This window comes from Tyto alba, unplaced genomic scaffold (genome assembly GCF_018691265.1).
Source record: "Tyto alba isolate M040663 unplaced genomic scaffold, T.alba_DEE_v4.0 Super-Scaffold_3, whole genome shotgun sequence".
Taxonomy (NCBI): domain Eukaryota; kingdom Metazoa; phylum Chordata; class Aves; order Strigiformes; family Tytonidae; genus Tyto; species Tyto alba.
In genome coordinates this window covers 1,703,114-1,727,271 of record NW_024881304.1, presented here as the reverse complement: position 1 = coordinate 1,727,271, position 24,158 = coordinate 1,703,114, and the positions used below count along the sequence as shown (strand labels likewise).

Here is a 24,158-nt window from a genome sequence, read left to right as displayed (position 1 = left end):
AAAAAACAAAAATAAAATCAAACTCTCACATGATTCAATGAATCCTAACAAGAGCTGACAAATTGTACTAGCTTGTGAGAGGGCAGAATTGAGATTTCTTTTTGTTTTTATTCAATAACTCCTTAGCCTAACTGAATTACACATAATAACAGATGTTCTTAATTGTGCAAATCCTGGTTTAGAACTGACCGTTGGAATTGCAAAAACTCTGTTCAGATTGCATTGATGTGCACTCTGAAACATCATTCACCTTAGCACAGTATTTCCCAGGAGAGTATCCTTTGTTTTCAAAATTATTAAAAAAAAAAAAAGTAATCAAGTAGCCCAAGGAGGAATTTGCAATGCAGTATTTGTTAGCACTTTGAAGTTAAGCATCAATCTCCAGCCATTTAAAAAAATGCTTTTAAAGGCAAAGCTACTAACACATAAAAGCTGGGGGAAGTAACAACAGCATAAAAGCTGAATTTGCAGCTGTTTTGTACCACGAGAGCAGCTGAAGTGAACTCATGAATCTGGCCTTTAATTTGTAATTGATTTTATGACTTCGCAGTGAGCAGGGGAACACAGGTCTCCGTGTAGGAGGAGACCAGGGAGAGATCAGTCCTCCAGACTCACCATCTCTGTGTTTTCAGAGCTCCCCACCCAGCCCCACGGCCCCCGACCGCCGCGCAGGCCGTGGGGCACAGCAGCTCTGCGGGTCCCTGGTCCAGCACTGCACCACTGGCCATGGCCACACCGCGTCTGCACCAGCCAGGAGTCTTTAGGACAAGCGCATCGCACACAAATTACCTGTAGAAGAAGTCTAGTGTAACACTAGACCCCACTTTGTAGGTGCTAGGCTGCTGACTTAACTTTGTTGTATCCAAGTAATTAGATACAACAATCTTTAATAATTTAACCAAAGTATGACCTAGTTGCCTCAAATACAGCCTGTACCAAGCTTTCAGTTACAGCTGTGGAAAACATGTCTTCATTATCTTGTTGTTATTATCGTTTGGAACATAGTAAAAAAACTAAGACAAATTCCTCAAGGGACCTGATAATTAATAATCAAGCTTGTTCTGATTTGCTTATAGACTTCCAGAAAATTCCTTCACCCATAGTCCTAAGCACTACCAACTTGAACGCTGTGCTATATTTTCACGTTAGGAAGACTATGAACTTAGATTTTAAATTAAAAACTTTTCCCATAGTTTTGGTACCCATATGTTGTTCCCCTAGTTTTGGTATAAGGGATCACCACCTGTAGTTGTTGGTTAAACCTTTGTAGTGAGAGGGTGAAGTCAACGCCGTGCAGCTGGGAACTACAGTGCCAAGAAGGGTTTTATTAATATTTATTTATTTATTTATTATGTTTTTATTATTTTTATAAGTCACCACCAGCCTGCAGTCCCTGGTGCTAGAGACAGAGCATACCAGTAAGGCACAGTAAGAGAGATGGTCCTACTGTCACCTATCAACCATCACAGGTTTGTCGGAGCTGGTGGCGTGCTTTGCCCAGGACACGGGGAAAGCCTGGGAAAAGCTGGTCTGCCTCCTTTGCTTTAAACGAGTGAGGTATAAATATAGAAGCCTTGGAAAGGTGCCTCGACTTTGCTGCATTGCAATTGCCATAACAATTAGATTATGATCCTTATTTATCCTCATTGACAAAGTAATTGAGTTTGGTCAGCTGGATCCCTTCCCTTCCTCGGGGATGACAGATGGGTGACGCAGCCCCGGGTCTCCCAGGAAAGCAGCAGAGGTCCGGCTCTGGCTGACACCCAGCGATTTCCAGGGCCCTCCCCGGGGCAGTTTGGACAATCCTGTTGATCCACCACTTGCCGAGTCCCTCTGGCTGCAGAAATTACAGCTGTGAACTGTTTTCCAGAAGAAGAGGTGCAAGAATGATTCCCCTGCACACCATGGACGTGACGGACCCATCCCGAATGCTACATCCTTCTGTTGGGCTGGAGCAAAGAAAAGGTCAGAGATGAAGAGAGTCCCCCACCTCTCAGTTAACTCAGTGCCATGGAATTCCTCTGACCAGTCTAAAAGCTGTCTAGATTTTCTAGATAAATGGCCAGATAGTCAGAAGAGCTCTAGATGACAAATAAAATAAATTATCTGCCACCAGAAACATTGGAGTTGCATGCATAATGGGTGCGGTGGAATAGTGGTAAAGATGGGGTTTTAGATGGCAGAGGTAGGAGAATATTTGAACAAGAGTTCTAATATTGTTCTGCCATGGTTTAGGGTGCCTCAATATTTGCCCAAAAGATCTTTAGGCAAATCCAAAGCATGGTAAAAATATGTAGGAAAAAGCAATGACAAATGCAATCAAGTGGTAATAGTCAAAACAAAATCCAACAGTCTCCTCCATGAGGTGTTATTCTATTATTATATCATCTATATAGCAAGAGAGATGCAAAGAAAGAGAAGTAGGAGTAACAAGATTCCTAAAACACCTCCAGACATCTCAAAGCATCAAGCTGCCGCTTGATAACAGCTAGCGTCAGGACAGGAGAAATTAATAGCAAACGAAGGATTTGCTGGGGAGATACGCCAGGACCTAATGCAACAAGCTTGAGACTGTAGCTACTGTAGTTGAATTCCTAAGTATCTGCTGGACAACAAACTTATCTGAACAGGAGCCACCAGTGAGAAACAGAGGCTACTGGGGCAACTGTTGCTGGACCCCTCCTCTCCCTTCTGCTCCCAACGCTGCAAATATTATGAGCAGGAACTGCAACTGCAATTTGAAGTACCCTCAGCTCACAGGTGCAACGCTCTGAGAAGGACATCTGAGGGAGAAGACAGACAAAACCTTCTATAAGGGGTAAAGGAGAAACTAGGAGGAACACTACAAATTTAGAAGAGAACAGATCTGCAACAGATACATATTATAAGACCATGGCAAAATAGATGGAAAGAAAGAAATATGGTAAATATTCTACAGTACATACAAGCAGCCCTAGAGATGTACCAGAACAAATACAGAGGAAGAAATTATTACATATAGCTAACAGAGATCCACATTAGGAATGTTATTACAAGAAAGATTACCTCTGTCAAAGCCAACCCCTGGAGACCTTCTTAGGCTAATGTTTGTCCTCAACAGCTGCTCTTATGGTCCTTATGAAATAGGGACATCTTTTATTATGGCACTGATTTTACTTCTGCTCAGTATTTCATGAGAAAAATAACTCAAACTGAGACAGACCACAAGAACTAGAAGCAGCTTGAGCCTTAAACCCCCATTTAGAGGTTTGGGGGAGGGGGGAAGATTTAAGTCAGTTCATATGTGATTCTTCCAAGGTTTGCTGGACCTCTATGAAAGGGGTTATAATGGCACACAAAGAAGCTGAAACTAGAGATCTGCCAAAAATGTACTTTTCTATGAATACTAGCAAAGTAGTGCAAAGCCCTGTTGTGCCCAAAGTTGTCCTTTACTTTCAGCTCCAGCTAATTTCTACCTATTGAGTGTCAACTTCAAAACATGAATTACACAACACTCACAGTGTACTTATTTTTCTTTTGGTTTCCTCTTAAAAATAACCAACAGTGTGCAATTTGTCCCTAGATTTTTCTGTGGCAGGTGCTACTAACATTCATCAAATGTGAATTTGGAAATCCTCACGGGGGGAGGGAAGTCCATCAATATATTTTTACACCAGGATGATGCACAGTGATCAAGGACCTAACCCAGGCTCGCAGAATAGGCTCAAGACAGAGACAGGATCCAACCACAGATGTGCCGACCAACTACTTTCTACCTGAATTACAAAAGTCTTTCCTTCCTTTTGCCAGCAAATCAGATCAAGTTTGTGGCCTATCCAGACTAACTGAAACTTCACAGACCTACTGATCCAGAAATAAATTTTCTATTCTTCATGAAATCCTAAACCAAATGCCATGCAAAGAAAAAAAGGTCAAAAATCAAGTACAATGTGTGATTTCTGCACACGCAAGTGGCTTAGTTGGATAATGAACAGCCCAGAAAGCTCTATGACATTCTCGCACCATAGAAATGCTCAGATGAATGTTTCTGTCTCCCTCATAACAGCAATAATAGGAAAGTCACTGTGTGATTTTTCTCTTCAGTCTATCACAAGCATTAAAGCTAGACACACAGTTTAGACTGGGATGTTCACATGACAAGTTTTTTGTTCATTTTAGATTTAGACTTGAACACAAGTAATATACACCATGTAACAGCAATAGTTTATAATTAATTGATTTTTTTAATATATATAATAATTTCCATTGAAAAACAATTTTTGCTTTCTGATTAAATATCTAATGCTATCTGATGAACTATCATTGGTTCCCATAAAACAATAATTCAGCATGGAATATATTATTTAGAGTTTAACAGGGACCAACACTTTAAGGTTTTGGTTTGGTTCTTTTTTAAACCAACCAATGAGATACTTCTAAATTAAAAAAATCTTGTTAATGAGAAACTCAAGTTGGAGAAAAAACCCAATATTCTACCCTTCTGGATTTTAATATGAATATGCTTCTCTTCCATACATGTCCCCTCAGTTTTCCCTTGTCCATTTTCAAAAGGATTCATGCACATGCTTGCACTCTGGAAATGCTAAGAGCACATTTAAACGGAGCATGGATAGCTGTTATCATCATCAATATCTATGCAACCAGCTATTTTGGTAAATCTAACCTCCAACCCCGAAGCATTGCTTTTTTATCACAGGGGCCACCAAGTATTTTTATTCTATTCAACACAGAGGTGCTGAATGACTTACCTTATGTTTTTCCTTCTGCTGAAGCACAGCATGTAAAATAATCCAGTGGAGAGAGGACTTGATGGATTATCAGACCAAACTGCCTAAATTCTTCTTTGAGCTTTTCCTCCTGTTTTGTTTTGGACTTGGCCAAGTGACTGCAGGAGATCCTGTGCACACAGGGCTGCAACTGAGGCACCAGAAAGAGTTCCTGTGCATGTGGCATTACAGCATATTGCCAGAGCAAACCAGTCGCTGAAGTGAAGAATTCAGCTTTTCCCCAACGCATGTTTGAAAGTTATTTGCAGATGGATTTTTTACAGGTTTGTTTAATAATCCAAATCACGTAGTAAGCTGCTTTTTCCAGAACTTGAGCTTACCCATATTGCAGAGTACGGTTCCTGGATATTCATGAACTGAGCAACAAGGCTTTGGACATGCCCTCTGCAGTGTCACATAAGATCACCTCTACCACCTGGCTGAAGAAATCCAACCACCAGAAGCTGACACACTGGTCTTGCCAAAAAAAAAAAAAACAAAAAACCCAAAATCAAAACAAACAAACAAACAAAAAAAATCAAACCAACCAACCAACCAAAACCCCCATGAAAACAAAAAAACCAAAACAAATTCCTCACACACTTCATATGAAGCAACCACAAGTGGACTCTGATAAGATCAACCTGTAGCTTTATTCAGAGAGGTGGAGCTTGTTCAAATAAGTGCCCAGACAAATACATTCAGTGTTAACTGTGAAAACGTTGGGGCACCACAAATTCAAGTGTCTAAATTCCTCCACTTCCAGCACAGCAGTGGCACTTGGGAGAAAGCTCACAGTCAAATAGAAATACAGTATCTGCAGTAAAATACATACAAAATTACCGAGAAAGTAATTGCTTTTGGTATAAATGGTCTTCTTCAAAGTTTTCTCTAGCATAAAGTCCCTTCAAAAAGAACAAGAATAAATTTACTGCTTGTGAATTTATTCAAAGCTAGTAGATTCAGTATAATGAAATCCTCCTAAGTAAATATCTGATAAAGAAGCAAATGCTTAGCACTTGACCCCAGGAGCTGGGATTTCTTGACACACGGCTGAAATGCAAAGCAGCAGGAACCTTGGGACTGCTGGCACAGAGGAGTCAGGCAAGGAAAATCTCAAAGAGAGAGCTTGGCATCCCAGAGGCAGACGGCACGGTGCACGGAGCTGTGCAGGGACCCGGGCAGCCCACACCTCTGTTCCCAAATTGAATGAAGCTACCAGTGCTAGATGTTCTCTGTGGGAGACTCTGAAAGCCCCCTAACTCACAATCCATGCTGTACCCTTCCCCTGCATGCATGGTTTTTGCTGAGTTTTCTCTCAGACTTCCTTATCCTGTTGCCTTAGATGTGAGCAGCAGCACACTTTGGTTTTCCCTACACAGTCAGATGCTCCCTGTGAAAAGAACTTTATTAGTCTGTTAAATAAGAGAGGAAAATAAGGTGCCATTCAGTTGCATCAAAGGATGTCACTCCTGTGACACTTAGACCTTGTCCAGAGCATTGTGTCTCTCTTAACAGACATTCCACAGGCTCAGGAGCTGCCTTGCAAGGCTAAATACTTTGCCATTCAGTGGGCCCCCTTGGCCTTAGGATGGGATTCCCTCTGCCACGGATCCTCCCACATCCCAACTTCATAGTGTGTCATGTGCATACAACTGTTCATACAGGAAACAGTGAGGAGTCCTGCTGATTATGGGTGATAGCTGGGTGACAAACCCCGCTCCTTTAGAAGTAACTGGGACCAAAAGCCAAACTCATGGTGACCACTTCCATTGTATGTATGATATGTCATAGAAGATGAAATGCAAAAGCTCTCTGAATTCACATTATCTCTGCATACAGCATGTCACTTAATTGCCCAGAAAAGCCTCTTGGAGAAGCATATGGGAAGTTTTCCCATGAAAAATGACACTGCTCAAAGTCTTTTCTAGCTAGAAACCACTCAACAGTATCTATCACTACTGACATCTGGGACATAAGCTTCAAAGCAGTTAATTTACAATTTTAGCTACAGCCAGTTTCCTATAGACATTGATATCCAAAGCAGATAGATGTTATGCCAGAAAGCAGAATCATTAAAAGAGGAAAAAGGTAAAGAAGAAACCCATGCAGTAATTCCAGAGAGCAGTGCTGCCGCTCCGTACATCAACTCTGCCAGCACTCAGGTCAGTCGCTTCTAGGACAAACCTTCTACCAGCCCTGTCCGTACAAACATCCGCACTCTGCCCCTCCTCCCGAGTGCTGGTGCCCATTTCTGTCCCTCCAGGTGACCTCACGTCGGGCAGGTGGGATGGTGCAGTCCCACAGCGTGGAAGCACCACCCTGCCATGGACCCTGTACGTGCCTGTTTCTCCTACAGCACCCTGACCTGCCAAAGCTGCATTTAGGATCGCTGATGACTCCCTCTTTGCCCTCCCACATTACCGGGCTTTTCGGGCAACGCTCCCACAAGCTATTCTAGAGGATACTGCAACGCTTCTACAAGCTATTCATGAACAACCACCAAGCCCGGCGCCCAGCTAAGTTCCAAGCCAGAAAAATAAAGCCTGTGTGTGTATCTGTTGGTATAACTGCAGATCACCTTTAGCACTGAGCTCAGCTTCTCAGCTGTGCTAATTAATTGCTTAAGGAGTTCTCACCATCTCACCATGACGCAGAGCGAGCAGCCATCCACACTCCCCCACTCGCTGCCGCAGTCACATTACCTGCTCCATCTCAAGGACCCACTAAGGCTGGTCTCCCCATCTGTCCCCTTTACAGATACCACACACCCCTGCTCTGTCTCTGCAAGAGATAACAGCAAAGAGCCAATTCACAGAAAGACTTTAGAAGCAAATGCTTCCTCTGTCCTCATGGCTTCCCCACCTCTGTCACCCCAGCAATTAGCAGGAGCTTCAATCCACCTGCAGAGTTTCTAACCACACCGACAGTCCTCGGGGCAAGGCTGGTTTCTGAGCCTTGTGTCCCACCTCTGTCCAGCACTTGCAGCTACTGAGAACACACACAAGGACCTCGGGACCTCCTGCCTAACACACAGCTTCCCTCAGATACTCATTCGCTGAATTCAGAGTGCTTACCCCTACCATACCCACATAAAACTTATGGTGATGGAAAACAGAAAAAAACCTGCTAAATCCCACAGAATCTGTTGCAGTAAGGCCCCTGGAGGGGTTGCATAACTCCATTATGTTGTTTGTGTGTGAATCCTTTCCCCAATCCTTTCCAGTGGCTCCAGTACTCTCTTTAGTCCATGAGGCCAAGACCCACGATAGCCCTAATCCCATAGGCTAAAAGCATGTGGTTTCCCCCTAACACCATTCCTGGAGATGCCCACAGACAGCAAGACCTGTAGAAAGATTCCACAGCTCTGTCAAGCAGGGCATGGTCCAGAAATCACACGCCACTTTACAGGCTGACAGGTGGACACCCCACGTAAAACTAAACACAACCCTATTTTGTGACTGCACCTGGGCAGCAGCTATCTTTTGTTTAAAAATTGTTACCCTCATTTCCCAGACTTGCCTTCAGAGTCATATGAAGAACACTGCTGGCTATTTTTTAAAGGTGAACCAACACCAAATTCAAACTTGACGGTAACTTAATGACTCCCATCAGCAAGCCTGCACAGAGCAGACCAGTGACCTCAAGCCAGTGGCCAACTGAAGGGCACCCACATCGCTGCAGGCACAGTCACAGCCGGGTCCACGCACCATGGCACACCTTTCACATATAAAGGTATCTTCTGCCAACAAGAACGGTTGTAACTTGCACTGGATATCAGCATATGTTTTAGAAATGAATCAGATTGTAACCAATATGTTAGGAAGACGGGCCAGACTCCTGGAAGAGTGGGGCTAGGAGATGGTTTCTGCTAGCAGAGTGCTTTGAGTTTGAGGTTTGCACTGAAGTTGTTATAGCTACAGCTGGGATAAAAAATCCTTCCTTAATACTGTTTTGCAATAGCAGGAGAAGCCTGATTCCTTATTGAGTTGTGTAAGCAGAAAGGCCAAGTCCAGAAGTGCTGAAAAACTGCAATTCCCCACCCTCCTTTGGGATGCTGCAGGTCAAGGTGGAAGTACAATGGCAAGTATGTTTGCCCTGATGCTGCGTTTGCTCTGTGGGTAAACAGAGACCATCTACTCCCTGGCCTGTCATTCTGGCATCTTTCATGACCACTAAACTCCCTTTTAAAAGAAAAAGGAGGTTTTATTAGAAAGTTAGTGGACGATTCAAATGTCAGAGTGAAAAATCCAGAGGAAGGTTAAGGATTTTTTTATTTTTTTGATACAGCTGCACTAGAGGTGAATGAACACCAGAGCTTTTTGATTTCCTGCCTGGTTTCAATAAATGTTGCACTCCCAGGCACCCAAGGGACTGCTGTGGTTTGTCAAAACCAATTAATTTTCTTCCACAGAATGCTTCAGGCACCTCAAAATGTCGTTCGAGAGCTAGCACACATCTAAGGGGGAGGGAAAGCTAGCAATCAACTGCTGCTCGGGTCTGCATCAGGAGCACAGCCCTCCAAACTCACACCAACAGCAGAGGCAAGGCAAGAGCAGAGGCATATCACCTGCGCACGGGAGGGAGCCGAGGGCAGAGCCAAAGAGAAAATGCCATGTGTTACAAACCCTGTGAATATAGACAAGAAGCTGCCACTTATGAAACATGCCAGAAAAGTTTCCTAAGGGGGAATTCAAAGCTGAAAGTCTGTCTCTCTCACTTGTATTTCCTAAGATCCATTGCTCGGTGCTAATAGATGTCATAATGAGCCAGAAGTGACACACTGAACAGTTGTTATTAAGGAAGACATTTGGAAGATAAGCCCTGGAGTGGGGATTCACAGGCTCCCTCCCCAGCCCTCCATCAGACTCACTCTGCAGAGTAACGATTGCCCTCGCCCAAGCCTCAATTTACCTATTTACAGTGGACAGACTGTAATGTTTTCCTTCTCTTCTGTATTGAGATGTGAAAGCACACTTGTTTGCAAGTAATTTTAATAATCAGCCATGAAATGCACTAGATGTAAGCACGGTATTATCATGCTACAATTTCTTTTTCAATGAACACCAAGACGCTAAGAGTTTAAGAATACATTGGAGCTATCATTTATACTCAGAACCAGATATATACGGTATTGATGCTATGAATAATACTCTATGTATATACCTCATATCAAATAATTACCACTGGGTGTTAAGTAGCCATCCTTCCCCCTCTACAAAAGGCAGGGATGGAGACAGATGTTTCTCTTGCATGCTAACACTCTGTAAAAGGGGCAGAAGACAAAAGACAGTTTAATTTTAAACAATTTGTCTTGACTACTGTGGGATTGCTGGCAAACCCCTGCTAGAACGGGAAAGAGAAACAACAGCTGATGTTCCCAGCAAGAACGACAGTAAGGCCCAGCCTATTCACAATGCCCAGGGGAGCTGGGAACCCAGGCTCCTCCGAAGATGCCAGGCCTCTAATCTCAGGTCCAGTATCATCCTTGCTGGACCACTGACAAAAACAGAAACAAAGAACTTCCAAAATTAAAAAAGACAGCACACTGAGCAGCGAAGTGAGCTTTACAGTGTAACAAATCTTTAGAAGAACAAGGAATAAATCTGCCTTTCTTTCTTTTTCTGTTCACCAACCACGGTATCTTCAATGACCTACTTGTTTTTAAAAGTAATCCAACATTTACCATTACAATCATCTTTGCTCCTCAAGTCACATAAACCCCCTGCTGTCTCCTCCTTCTCTATTTACCTGGCCTTACAGTCACAGCAGGGAGCTGAAAATCTGCTCCCTGCCTCCTAGCTACAAGCAAAGGCTTCGCTTGGGCATCCAACAGATGATAACTAATGCTACTGCTTAAACAATCCCTAGAGTGGCTCCTCTGACACACAGAGACATCTAGATCCTGCCACCCGTCCAAGACGCATCACCCAGGCATTTAGGGAACTGCCCTGATAGAAATAGCCATGCCTCTCATTCACAGCATCTCTTTGCACAGGCAAATCTCATGTTTCATTCAGATGGGATTTTTCTCTGTGCTCTTGCTTACTATTTAATATTTATACTATGGTCAGTGTCCAAAAAGCATGACACTGTTGGTTATGGTAGGTGCTAAACAAACACATACTAAATCTGTCTTGGACGCTTACAGGTGCGGAAGGTCAGTTAGAAAAGGGAAAAAAAGTAAATAAAACCTGAAGCCCAGTGAATAACTGAATCACAAGGACCAGACACAAATATAAATCCCCAAAAATGAAACAGAGAAACCCTCCAAAATATATCAAAACAAAGAGGAGATGCTCCACATATGTCAGTTGGCACTGATCAGCCTGAGAGCAACAGAAGGAAGAGGCAAATCCATAACCATTAGCATCACCTCCCTGTGACAGTTCCTTCTTAGCCTGTTCATCTTCCTTTCCCCCTCCATCCCCTCTGCTCTGGATACGACCTCTCAAACTACAAGAGTGCCTGGCTTATCCCTAAGACACAAAGGAGTGTGGAGTTTTTCGAGCTCCAGCATTATGCAGCATTGTCAAAGTAAGCTGCAAAACATACAAGTGCTGGAAAGCTACAGAACCTTTTAGGTTACCAAGATCTGGAATCTCCCAAGAGGCAGTCTCCCCCAAAAGCAGAGCCATCCCTTTCAGTGAAGCAACAGCAAACTACAGCTTTAGCCACAGGTCCTCAATCGTCGAGCAAAGCTCGCCAATATGAGCAGATCATCTGGACTTCAGTGAGGAAGGCAACGCTGATCTAATCATAGAATCACTCTCCCTCCCTTACAATAATATTTTAAGTCTAAATAATTAAAAGGAAATGAGTACCTATAAAACCAGCAGAACCATTGCGGGCCAATAAGTCAGCATGGCTGGGTGTTCGAAATAAGGGGCCCATTCAAGTTATTCACATCAGATGTCAAGGGTGATCTGCTGTAATGAGAAACAATAAATATGCTCACTTAACATGCAGGCTCGCAGCTGCAGTTTACCAGGTTGAAGCCACACGAGAACATAAAAACCACAACTGTGCCCTTGAGAAGTCACCTCCACCGTGTTCTCCCCACCCTCCTGCATTTCTACATACAGAACAAAGGAGATGTGACACATCTCACTGCTTCTTCCATACAATAACCCTGAGTATCAAATGACAGTTTCTTTCTTTAAACCTTTTATTACAACTGCATGTTTCAGTGCGGGCAGTTGCAAGCTGCTCCACAGTCCAGTATCTGGAAGTGGCTGATCAGCCACAAGAAAGTGTGGATTCAGTAGTGTTCAATGCCAAACGTTTGCTTGACAGGCAAGAGAAATGCAAACTCCCCAGCATGCAGCATTTCAATTTGAGGGGGCACTTACAGCCTCCAAATATTTAAAATCTGAAACTATGATGGAATACGTATGCATATTGTCTATTGTTTTTTTGTATCTTGATCAGTGATAGAGTTGCGTTTTTGGTTACCAGCTCTGCTCACAGGAGACTGAATCCCAGGCTATATCAATTCCCCTGTGAACGTAAAGGAAAAGAACCATCTGGAGAGAATAATAAAACAGTTAACTTTCCATTAAAGAATAATCTATGTATGTTTTTAAGGAGGCAAACTTTAATGATCTCCACCTAATTATTCATCCCACATTCTGGCAGGGTTGGTTTGGATTTTGTCTTGCTTTGTTTCTGAATGCAGTCTGAAGGTAGCGATTGAAGGCGGAGCAGATGTGAGGACCAACAGAGGCTCCTTCAGTCAGGGGCAAGACAACCTGGCTGAGAGAGGTTTCCAGAAAAATCGACCAAGGTCTCATCGCTCCCATGGATTCATATGGCTGCGTAATAGCCACACCATCAATTGTAAGAGTTTCACTGAATATTTATGAGGATCTTACAAATGTGGTTGTTGACTGGCTTGCTACATCAGCTACGTTTTTGGACATGAAGTGCAGAGCAGCACTCGGGAGATGCATGCACCTGAACATCAGTCTGTTGAATGCTGGGCTCATTTAACTTGTCACTGACAGCAATATAAATCAGAAATGGCTCCATAAAATTTCAATGGCAGTCCCCTCTGATTTTGCTAACTCACCAACTAGCTGCAAGTGTATTATCTTTACAAAGTAATTCTGTAGAGTGAAAAGGTTCAAAGCAAGGGCTTTAAGGACGATTACTATGCCTGTTACCCTTCTAAACACACACACTCCTCTAAGGACCCGCGGTCTGTACACATGATGGAGCACCATCCAGGCTGTACCACACATTCGTTATGCAGACTTGCTCAGCTTAACCACCTGCCTCAGTTTCCCAGTGGATAATACTAATGAGCTAGTAAGTGCGCGTGCCTGCACTTCTTTCCAGTTTACACAGTGCTTTCCAGCCAAGGCTCTCAAACATTTGGAAAGGACCAAATATAGTCTAAGCTAAAATTAACTGGAACATAAGTACCAGAATTCAACCACTGGGATCACTCCTCTAGAAAACCTGCTTGGGACTCTGGGCTTTCCAGCATGAGAACTCACACACTAAAGAGCTGGCAAATAGAGAGAACAGTGCCCAGGCAATCCTTTGCTACTATTTATTGACTGGATGATTGAGATCAGGCTCTGTGACACAGTGCAGGCAAGTTAATCCCTCCCACCTTGCAAGCTGCTAAGTTTTATGATCTGAAAAAGTAATTTAAAAAAACCCCATAAACCTGGCATACAAACTAACAAACTAGTCACACCTGAGTCCTGCTGGAAAAATCCCTGCCTCAGCTTTCAAATGTTGCAGAACATTTTCATTCACAGCTTCTGCATAAATGGAGCAAGTTTTGAGTCTGAGTCTAAGGCATTTCAGCCTCTGAGACTTCTAGCCTGCTCTTCCCCTACAACTGTAAAAGCCCATCTTTCTTCACTAAATATATATACACACATGTACAAAGCCACATATGTATATATATGCACACCCCGATCTCTCAAAGCAGGGCTCCTGCATCTGCCAACAGGCTGTACACTGCATCGGCACAATGGCTCTGGTGCAGGATCTGCACCACCCACTGGAAAGGATTTAGCGCGGGGTGCTAACGTCACACACTGAGCAGCCACATACAGCTATAAATTATTCATACACATTACTCTAATTATGCAAATGTACTAAAAGCTGGAGCATATGTTTCGCTGACATCTCCCAGTACGGATGCAATATGGTTCTAGTAGAGAGATAGAGTGAGAAGTAAGACGATGGGTGTAAGAGGGGTAACAACGGCTGACACGGGCCCAAGCAAAGGGTGGCAGAGGATCTCCCTTCTCCCACCAAGCCGCTGCAAGGCTAAGGACATTTAAATGCTCCTCCTTGATAATATATTGTTGGCTCTGCACTCAGCACTGAACAGAGTGCTGAGGCTGCTGAATGGCCCAGGCAGATTAAAATAAACCCAAGCAGTTTGGAACAGGAATGTGTTTATCTGGCATCGCACACTTCCTCTTATCAAACATGAGGAGCAGGGGAGGGCACAGCGATGGTGTGCGGAAACAGGCTGTGTGCACGCTGGTAGGAGAGGGGGAGGGAAAGGGGGGAGAGGAACAGCAAGGATCAAACAGATAACGCACAAGCTTGGGAACCACGAGCATGGAGCTCTTGGAACCATCATCTCACTGGGGTACAGAGGCCATACTCTTGGTCAGCCCCCAGACAGCACACGAGCTGTTGGAAAACTCAAATTAGGTCCTTTCTCCCTTTCAGCATTTGGAAGAAAGCAGGCATTCCGCAGTGCTGTAGCATAAGCAGCTGGCTGCGTGTGTTGCCCAAGCTTTGGGCTCAAACTCCTTCTCTGAACTCTGTTGAGCACAGCGCAGTCACTGGGCATCGCTCAGCTCCCACTCCAGAGGTTGGGGCTGACTCCTCAGACGGAAAAGACCAGATGCACTCTGCTGTGGTGTTTTGAAGTACAAACTGTGGATTATGGAGTATCAGAAGATTAGTATTTTATTCCCAACTCTGCCAAGTCAAAGGACCACATCGCTGTCCTTCTGTAAATGCCCAGTCCAGCTGACAGAGCCATTTGGAAGCAGACGTGCTCCTCAGACACTGCGTGCAGAGCACACTGCAGGGGGGCTCCCGTTCTCTAGCATCTTCATTTGAAATCCCATAAACACTTTGCGAATTCACCAGTCCTACTGAATGACTAGGTGAGTGTTTTATACCCAGAGAAAACAAAAGATCAAATTAAATGTCATGTAATAACACAGTTACTTGGAAGATTTAGGCTATGTTACTATTATGCCAGTAGTTACCCAAGATCAAAAAAGTTGAACAGAAAACCTTGTCAGCTCCCTTGATAAGATCATGCCTTACCTCTGAGTGCTGGCATTAAAGAGACTCTCTAGGTTGGTATGAGCAGTCTTGTGAGGAATGCACTCACACAGCCATGTGAAATACTTGGTACTGCAGAGACCCCGTCACGGGAGGAGTGCTAATGACTGCAGTAATATGGTGGATGCCACTTCAGCTCTTCAGATCCAAGCCAAAACTCTGCTAGTATACTTTTTTTTTTTTTCAGTTTCAAGTTCTTGTTTGTGCAGGCTCAACCACAGTTCCTCACCTGTGGCTGCCTCAACTCAAGGGTAGTCATGCTTTGAAAACAAGAGGTGATGTATCAGAGAAGCAGTGCTGAGCAGAAGGGGCAGGCAGGCTGCAGGTGATGCTGTGAGGCAGACAAAGGTGGGGACATCTGCACAGATCCTGGTCACTCTGCCCCAAGCCCTGGCCAGCAGGATTTGTCCTTCCCTTTCACAAAAGGCCAGATGAATGAACAGCAGTACTTCCGCCAGGCAGAGATGCCAAACTGGCAAAGCAAAGATGAGAAAAATGGCAGAAGATAACGGGCAAGAAAAAGAGACAGGCATGGAAATCCACTGAAGTAAAATAATATGTTGATTAGAAGGACCGAGCCTAGCCACTTTTGCTGTGCCACATCCAGCAAACCCCTGCCAGCAGCGGGCTGCACCCCGAAGGGCACAGCGCAAGTCTCCCCTTTCCCTGGGTTCATCCTCCTTCTGCGCAGTCCCACATGCTGAGGATGAAGCACAGCTCGTGCAGAGGCCCATGGCCTGCCAGGGCTCAGGTTTGGGGCTGTCTGGCCCTTTACAGACCAGGTGTTTCCTCGTATCACCAAGGCCAGCAGTATCCGTATCTTCCAGTCATACGCTGGTGAGGCGGATCTGGATGCTATATTTTGACTTCTCTCAACAGCCCAGAGGAAGGGGAAGTAGGGTACAAAACCAGGCAGCTTGCTAGACCCGAAGCTCTGCTCACCCAAACCACTGAGAGGAGAGCAGGCACAGCCCAGGCCCAGCTCTGCTACCCACCCTGCCCCAGCTGACGCCTCTGCCGAAGAGCCAAAGGCTGCACCGCGGCTGCGCAACGCCTCCGGGCGAGCGCTCGTCCCTGCTACTGAAGCGGTCCTCAGGAAAGACAACCAGAGAAGAGCAGAAAGGAAGACAGGGCAGAAAAGGGGGCTCAGCACTGACATCACTTAGCTTTTCCCCCATCTCGTTCTGAAGGCTTTGGCTTCCTCAGTAATTGCCAGCAAAGAAGCAAGTCCATTAGCAGGCGGCCACAGATATTAGAGGACACAGTACTGGAGATACACAGTACTAGAGGAGGAGGGGGGCATGGTCTGATCAGCTAGCTGCTCACCTCAGAAGACACAGAATCAAACACAACTCAGGTAACGAGCCAGAAGAGACTTGGAACCTCAGCCTGGCCATCCAGCAAAGGAGTTCTAACACAACACCCAGGGGAGCTGCTCAGTGAGGCACAAAGCCCAGCAGCACACGCTGTCAGTCCTGCTGCGAGTGCTGGCACAGCAGGACACTGGTAGGTTGGGACAGGGATGCACCAGCATGGGAAATACTTCTTGAGCACGGAGTCTACCCTGGAGCAGGTTTTGTAACATGAAGAAATCATCTAGGCTGGGAACACAACAAATTGATCCATTTTTGACTAAAGTCAACAACTTTGGCTTGTGCCAAAACACTGGAAGAAAGAGAAATTTAGTGAGGCGTAGCAAGAAATGTCAGAATCAAATATTTTTTTTGTCCTGAAAAGTGATGAAGAGTCCACTATGGCCACAAAGAAAATCACTAACAGAAAAAGAATGGAAGACTGGGAGCTGGATTTTTAGTGTAATATTCCTTCTTCTAGAAATAATTATTTAAAGAATTTCAACCTATTCAACTAGGATTTTAGGGTTCCACATATAATTGCGCCAGTCAGAGTTAAATTAGCAATGATTTGTGCTCTTTATCTCTGGTGAGCTGCAAGGGAAGTGAGGACAGAGAGGCAACACAACATGCCCTAATCTCCGAGTGGTGGGATTTGTTTTGAGGCATGCCTGGAACAACGGGCCAGCCAACTTTACTGGGCAGAGAATCAGCTCAGCAATGTCACGGTCCTCCCTACAGCCCCAAGCCCACAGCGTTCAGATACACGTGTGGCCCCACCACAGCCAGTCTGACCGATGCGGACATTTGAACTTCGTTTTTTTCAAGGTCTGGACTTCAGGAGAGAAGCAAGGTGGTACCTCACAGCCAAAAGGAGAGACCCTGGCATGATGCCCCAGGACATTTCACATTTAGTACCCCAACTCCAGGAAACGACGGAAGAGTTAAAATAAAAATAATTCTTGGGTGGGCAGCACTCCAGCAAGATAAAATATTCAGCACTGTTATATTCCTGGACACCATATTTCTGACAATAAATTTCATGCCTCATATGCCACAACAGTTATACTATTTCAGTCAATAACCAAAGAACAGGTCCACATCCTTTCACAGCAACCCAAGGAAAAAAATATTCATAAGTAAACCTGAAAAACCTCAGAGGAGGGTATTTTTATTAGTATTTACCCATCTCTCACTTTGATAGTCAGGCCTAAACTGGAAAGTGAGGATCCGTTTCTAACATGGCACCACCCCCAGCACTTACAGGCTTCACAGACCCATGAGACCTGGCAGTGGGACCCATCACCTGCACAGAAGCCCCATCGAGTTCAGAAGGACTAGTTTAGTCTTCGGTGATACTGGAGCACTTTTTACCTCTGCTTCCAATATCACTCCCTATGCACTATGTAACAGAAGCCCCCCTCTGCAGATATTTGAATGTCCCAGGCTAACGTGGCGAACCCAAAGAACATCAGCAAGTTTTGGCAAGAAAACAGGCTCTACTTGCCCCATTTTTCTTCTTTTATCCTTCCTGCCCCACACGGACCTATTCTTGCTTAACAATAAGCCTTCCTGAGAAATCCCAGTGGGTGGGATTCACTTCCAGCTAGACAGACGTTTCAGCTCCCACTGGTCCTGAGTCAGTGGCTTTCCTTTCCGCCCTGAGCCCGCTCGCTCTGCATCAGGGTGCATGGCAGCTCCCTGGGTTGGGACTGGACTCCAACACCCGCATCCTGGTTGCAAGCCAGCACGACGATGGAGCAAGGTGAGATACAAAGTCCAAGTCATGGCCAGGTAGTGCCCTTTGCAAGGAGAGAAGCACGGACCGAGTCCCAACCTTAAGAATTAGTTGCCACCCTCTAAATTTCGCGTGTGGTTGAAGCAGAATATGGATGTTATCTTTTTTTTATCTATGTCTCAGAGTGGGTTACAGTACCATTTTATGACATTAAACAGCTCCCATACTGCAACCCAGATGAACCTGTGTGCAGCTGGCGGGTAAGAGGACCCCCTGTAAGTACAGCTCTGAGTTCTTCAGGATGAAGCACTCATAGCTATCTCACATCAGTGAAGCTATGCTAGTTTGCACTAGCAAGTGATGTGGTCTTTAAGTGTCATCCACTTGATACTGCATTTACGCGTCAAACCTGGACTCCACATCCCAAATTCCCCCCAAAGATCCACAGACAGCCTCTACCAGTCCTTTCTGGTGTTTTAATGGTTGCATGTTGGAATTTTCAGTAGCTCATTTCTTGGCTTCATGTGGTTCATGCATTCACCAGATACAATAATCGTGCACATCTCCCTCCCTTCACGAACAGGTTCCAAAACAGATTTCAAAAAGCCCCTTCAATCCCTCTGCAGTCACTTTATCTGGTATTAATCCATTAAAGTGATGCACTACGTTCTATCAGAAGAATTAAACAGAAAAAGTGGGAAGCTCTCTTACCTGTAATTGACTGACTGGCCAATAGGAGTCAAGTGCTGGCAAATTGGAGGTGTAATTTCTATTTAATTATGGCATCAAAAAAATTACATGATATACCTATTTAACATGCAAAGGAGCAAAATCAACGCTAATAAGAATAAATTGTATGAGAGGACACGTACAAAATGTAGTAGCAGTCTTTTTTTTTTTTTTTTTTTTTTTTTAAAGTGCTCTGCTAAAGAGTAGGCTGGATGTTGCACCTATGTATTGCCTGGAAAACTTGCAATCCTGGGCTCTGATTCTAAGATCCTGCCAACATGTAAAACTGCATTGCACTAATGCATGGATACAACCAAAAATATTTGTTAAAAGCAAAGCGGTGTACATGCTTTTCATGCTGCATGTGAAGTTTATGTAAATCCAGGTGAAGTTCAGTTGAAATGAATGCAAGCAAAGCCCAGATGCACCATTCCAGAGCTCAAATATGAATGCAAATGAACGGATGAACTATGAAGAGTTTTGCAAGCCTTCAGTTAAACTAATTTTAAAATGCATTCAAAAGAAAATAGTGAAACTTCTGTGTTTAGACAATGGGTTACAACCAACAGTATAGAACATTAACAATTCTGTTGAAGCCAATATAGCTACTAGCGTGAGACAGACGGTAAGAGGCCCATAAATCATTGGTATCTGAGAAGAACATGCCACTGCCATAAGAAAACACAATACACCCCCTGCTTTTTTCTGGGGCAACAAATTTATCATGCTAGAGAAGCCCATTCTCTTTAGATTAACACCATAACCCTAATTTCAAATTATTCCATTTCAAAACAGCTAGTCAGCACAACAGTATTGGGAAGAGGAAACAGGGAGGGTCTTAAAGACCCTTTGAGCCACAAACCCAACAAGCCAGGACGACGGAGCGGTTGTGTACCTGCCCTAACCCACCCCGAGCAGCACTGCCAAGAAAGGGAGAGGTCTGGCTCCCGCAACCGGGGAGCAGGAGGCTGGTGCCAGCATCAGAAAAAGGGACTTGTTTTGTGGCACTTGGAAACAGAAGCCAGACAAGAATTACAGTTTTACCTGCAGTGTGTATTTAAAAATACAGAGCTTCCAATGGCTAGTCAAATTATCCTTTGAACATTTCCTGCTTTGTCAACAGAAGTTTAAAATTAAAACACAAATTAAACTACCTTCAGTCCCCGGAGGAAATGTTAGTTGGATTTAAGATGCATTTAGCGTGTCACATAGGAGAAACAACCACAGGTACATGCTCAGATAGTAGTGACATGCAGCCCGAGAGACAGACAGGTAGAAAACACACTCACTCCCACACACTCGATAAATGCATCAAATTGACCAGCAACCAGAAGCACAGCCAGCCATGACCCTGCACATGGAGTGAGCCGAGAGGGTGACTTATTGCAAGTATTCACACAGGTGATTTCTGCAGATGAGAACATTCATTGCCACAAGGAAGGCAGCACAGATAAAAGACAGACAGCTTACCCCTCTGAGCTGCTGGACTCCACCAAATATCCTCATCACTCCATCAATCTCCTGCTCCAGCCTCCTGGCCCAGTACTGCATACTGCAAGAGATGGAGAGAAGAAGAGAAAGAAAAAGGGAGAGAAAGAAAAGAGAGAAAGGGTCAGAGCCCTGACACTTAGTAGATAAGCAAGGTGATTGAAGGGAGAGGGAGGAAATTGGTGCCCTCGGCTAAGTTGACTGCTCTCTTTCTGCAGCACCAGGTTCAGGCAGAATACCAAGAACATGCGGCTTTGAGAATTACGGCTGGGGCAGGTTATCAACTTCAAGACTTCAAAATTTATACACGAGGCGCCACAGAGAGAAAAGAGGGGAAAAAGAGACAACAAAAATGGCAAGGTGAGGGGGTGGGGGTGTTTCTCCTTATATAAACAGTTGCAGTAGATGATTATTTAAGCCCCGAGTGATTAACAAGGTCATAGTGCTGTGGCATACAGAAAACAGCTTACTGCTTCAGCAGGGCTCTGTGGCAGAGAGCAAACGTGCCTGTCCCACCGCGGCCGTGGACGGTCCCTGCGGCACAGCAGCACCGACCTGGGCAGAGCCGGGAGCCACGCGCAGCCCAGCGAGTGCCCAAGGGCTCGGCTGCTTTGCACCTTCAGCTAAGCCCAGCCTGAGCCAGGCACAGATTCTGCCGGGTCCACCGTGGGCAGAGCAGCCCCCGGGGCAGCGGAACAGGCCAGGACCTGCCAATGTGGCATCTCCTCTGTCCTGACCCCTGCCCAGCAAGGGAGCTGGCTGCCAGTCCTGCCAACAGGCACAACACCCTCCGGTATATTCAACCACACCGACTTCCACTTAGAGCAATAAACACCAAAAACAACAACAACCCCCCGCCGCCTCTTCTAAATCCACAGAACTCGATAACTCTCCTCCTTTTAATGAGATTTCCTGACTCCAGCCGCTGGCCACGCAAATGTCAGATCTCCCATCTGACCTGGAACCGCAACGCTCGATTGCCTCTGCACCGCTCAGCCCCGCCTTCGCTGCGCTTTCCACTGCCACCTTCATCTCCGAGCGCTACACCGGAGAAAGCAGGGAAGGAACACGTGAAGTAGAAGGTAAGGCCAGCAAAGCGATGCTGGGAGGGAGCAGGCCAGCTCGGGGGTTTTGCACTTTGGTTAGGTTCACCAAGTGATTTCATTCTTCATGCAAAGAGACGTTCCCCCAGCAGCCCATGCACCCCCCACAAACCCACGGAAGGGGCTCTCCTGGCGACCACGGGGCAAAGAAACCCAACTCAGAAGCAAGTCCACAGAGGGCTCAGAATTATACATTACAGGCCAAAAGGTGGGTAGAAATATCAAAGCAGAAAGATGCCTGAGACAATTGGCAGAACAGAGCTGAAGCATCACTTGTGAGGGGTGGGAGACGAATGGAGACAGAGGGGGAGACTGGCAGACAGACGCCTGTTACTCACACAGGCAAAATTCATGCCAGTTAATAACATGCAAGGCTGAGGATGAAAACAAGATTTAATTGTGCATGCCAAATCTTCCCAGTTTTCCAGTATAACTTACACTATTTCCCACATTCCTGCAAAGGCAACGCTGTCTCTCCTGCCCTGGGAGCATGTCTGGGGAGGAGATGGGTGAGGACATCTGTAAGCCCACCCTTCTGCCAAAGGCGGGGAAGCAAAGCCTTTGGGGGGATGGCCAGTGTAAAGATAACAGGTTACAAACAGAGCTTGGGGCAGGGGCATGGGTTGAGTACTTTTTTCTTTTCTCTTTTCAGTCAAACATTTTATTTGTCATCAAATGTATATTCAGCTTGTCCAAAGTTACCCATAAATCTTCTGAAGTATTTTCACCAGAAATTATTTATTTCTACACAAGTCATTCATTGAAAAAAAATGCCTTGAAACACCAAAACTGAATTTTTTTGTTATTATTTTTTTCCTCTCCTACAGTTTGTCTAGTGAACTGAAAAAAAAAGTCAATTATATGCTCACACGCAGCCACAGGTCTGAGAAACCCTGCTGAGGACTTCTGGAGCTGACACCCTTCCTTAACTTCCAGCTCTGTGCAAGATCCTCAATTTCAGTGACACCTGCCTGTGTCAGCTCCCTCCAGGAACACCTACACCACCACAGCAAGGGAAAATTACTGTCCATCTTGAGCTGTATCCATCAACATTAACAACTGCTCATATCCACATAAATGTCACATATGGCCAAGCCTTCAGAGAGGATTAGTTATAGAGGAAGACAGAGGCATCAGTATTACTCTGTTGGCATATGTAAAAGAGACACTGAGCACTCAGTTGGGCTGGGATTTAAAATTAATTTAAATTTAGTCAGTAGATTTGTTTTAAAAAAATTTTTTAAACTTATTCCACCCCCTGCCTCCGCCCCAAGGAGTACTACTATTTTAGGGAAAAGCCACTGGATTTTTTCATTCATAAGAAAGTCTGCTATTCCCTTTCATTGTTCAGCCTTATGATACCTGGCTCCCAACCTTACAGACCAGCAGTTTCCCCAAAAGTCCATCTAAGCCTTGTATTACAAGCTTCAGATACCACTATATAAAAAAATAAAAAAGTGTATTACACTATCAAAAAAAGGCAGGAGGGGATTTCTGCATAGCTGACACCAGGTTTCCAGATTAAAAAATGTAATAGCAGAAGCAGCTTCTTTTTCTGATGTAGTATAGCTATATTAGAGCTTTTGCCAGTGGTAGTAAAAATTCTTTTTTCCAACTAGCACATCCCTTACCCACACCACAGCACAGCACTGGCAAAAGCCCTTGTGCGTTTCTGACTTGTTACTATTTCCCTCTAGCCCCAGTAATGTCCATGACCAGAAGTCATCAGAGTGGGCCACATGCCAGAATTTGGAGGTTTCATCTCGCTTGCTGTATGCTGGGTTGAAAGCTACCATTTAAAAAATAATAATAAAATACATAAACCCGGTTATTATTCTGCCTCTGTTGACCTTCTGCCGCTTGTTTCTCTCCCACGGCCACTGCACTTAAAATTTTATGTAAGACGACCATTATAAGGATGAAGAGGGTAAAGAAACTGATAGCCCGTTATGAACATGGAGATTTCTCTTTGAACTGTGTCTCTTATGGAAGCTGTAAGCAGTAAGACATGACAGTCGTTGCATTCCTGGCCCATTACCGCATGCCTCAGGTGGCGTTACAGGGCTTGAGGAGCAATAACTCCTCCAAACACACAGCCTGGAGTGCCCTACTGCTCTCGTGAAATGGCATTGACAAACAAAGCATGAAGCAAGCAGCTGATGCACCGACTGGGAAGCCACTAGCACGGAGGAGGCGCCGCTCGCAGAAAAGCCACCACGCTCCCTTTGAGCCACGCGTGCAGCCTCCTCCTTCGGCCAAGCTCCGCTCCGGCGTCCGCTGCAGGGAGTTAACGTGGGCGAGAAGAAAACCTTTGAGCTCAAGCATTCCTGATGGCGCTCGGGAGCTCTGTCCCTACAGGAACCACACGCAAGGAGCCCGGCAGCCCCACCATCCCATCCCCGCCTTTAGCAATGACATGCACACCACGTCCCAGTGTTCCCCATCATCGCAGCTGGCTCTGCCTTTGCTGGGGAGTTTCCATAGGACTCTTCCAACCTAACAACTCTACAACTATTGCATGCACAAGCGTGATCACGCGCATTCAGGATATACATTAAAAATCTCTTGCATTGAAAAAAATGGTTTTGTTTCATTCCCCTATACATTTTACAGCCTCCTGTGCCACATTTAACAAGGGACATAAGTG

At 45.0% G+C, this 24,158-nt stretch overlaps 1 protein-coding gene across 2 annotated transcripts in view; it reads right to left on the bottom strand.

Moving 5' to 3' along the window:
- CACNA2D2 (calcium voltage-gated channel auxiliary subunit alpha2delta 2) overlaps positions 1-24,158 on the bottom strand; it is a 222,560-nt gene that overhangs the window by 178,566 nt on the left and 19,836 nt on the right. For both annotated transcript variants that reach the window (XM_042799591.1, XM_042799593.1), the window contains exon 2: positions 20,391-20,472. In XM_042799591.1, the coding sequence (XP_042655525.1) occupies positions 20,391-20,472 (82 nt within the window). The remainder of the gene's footprint in view (positions 1-20,390; positions 20,473-24,158) is intronic.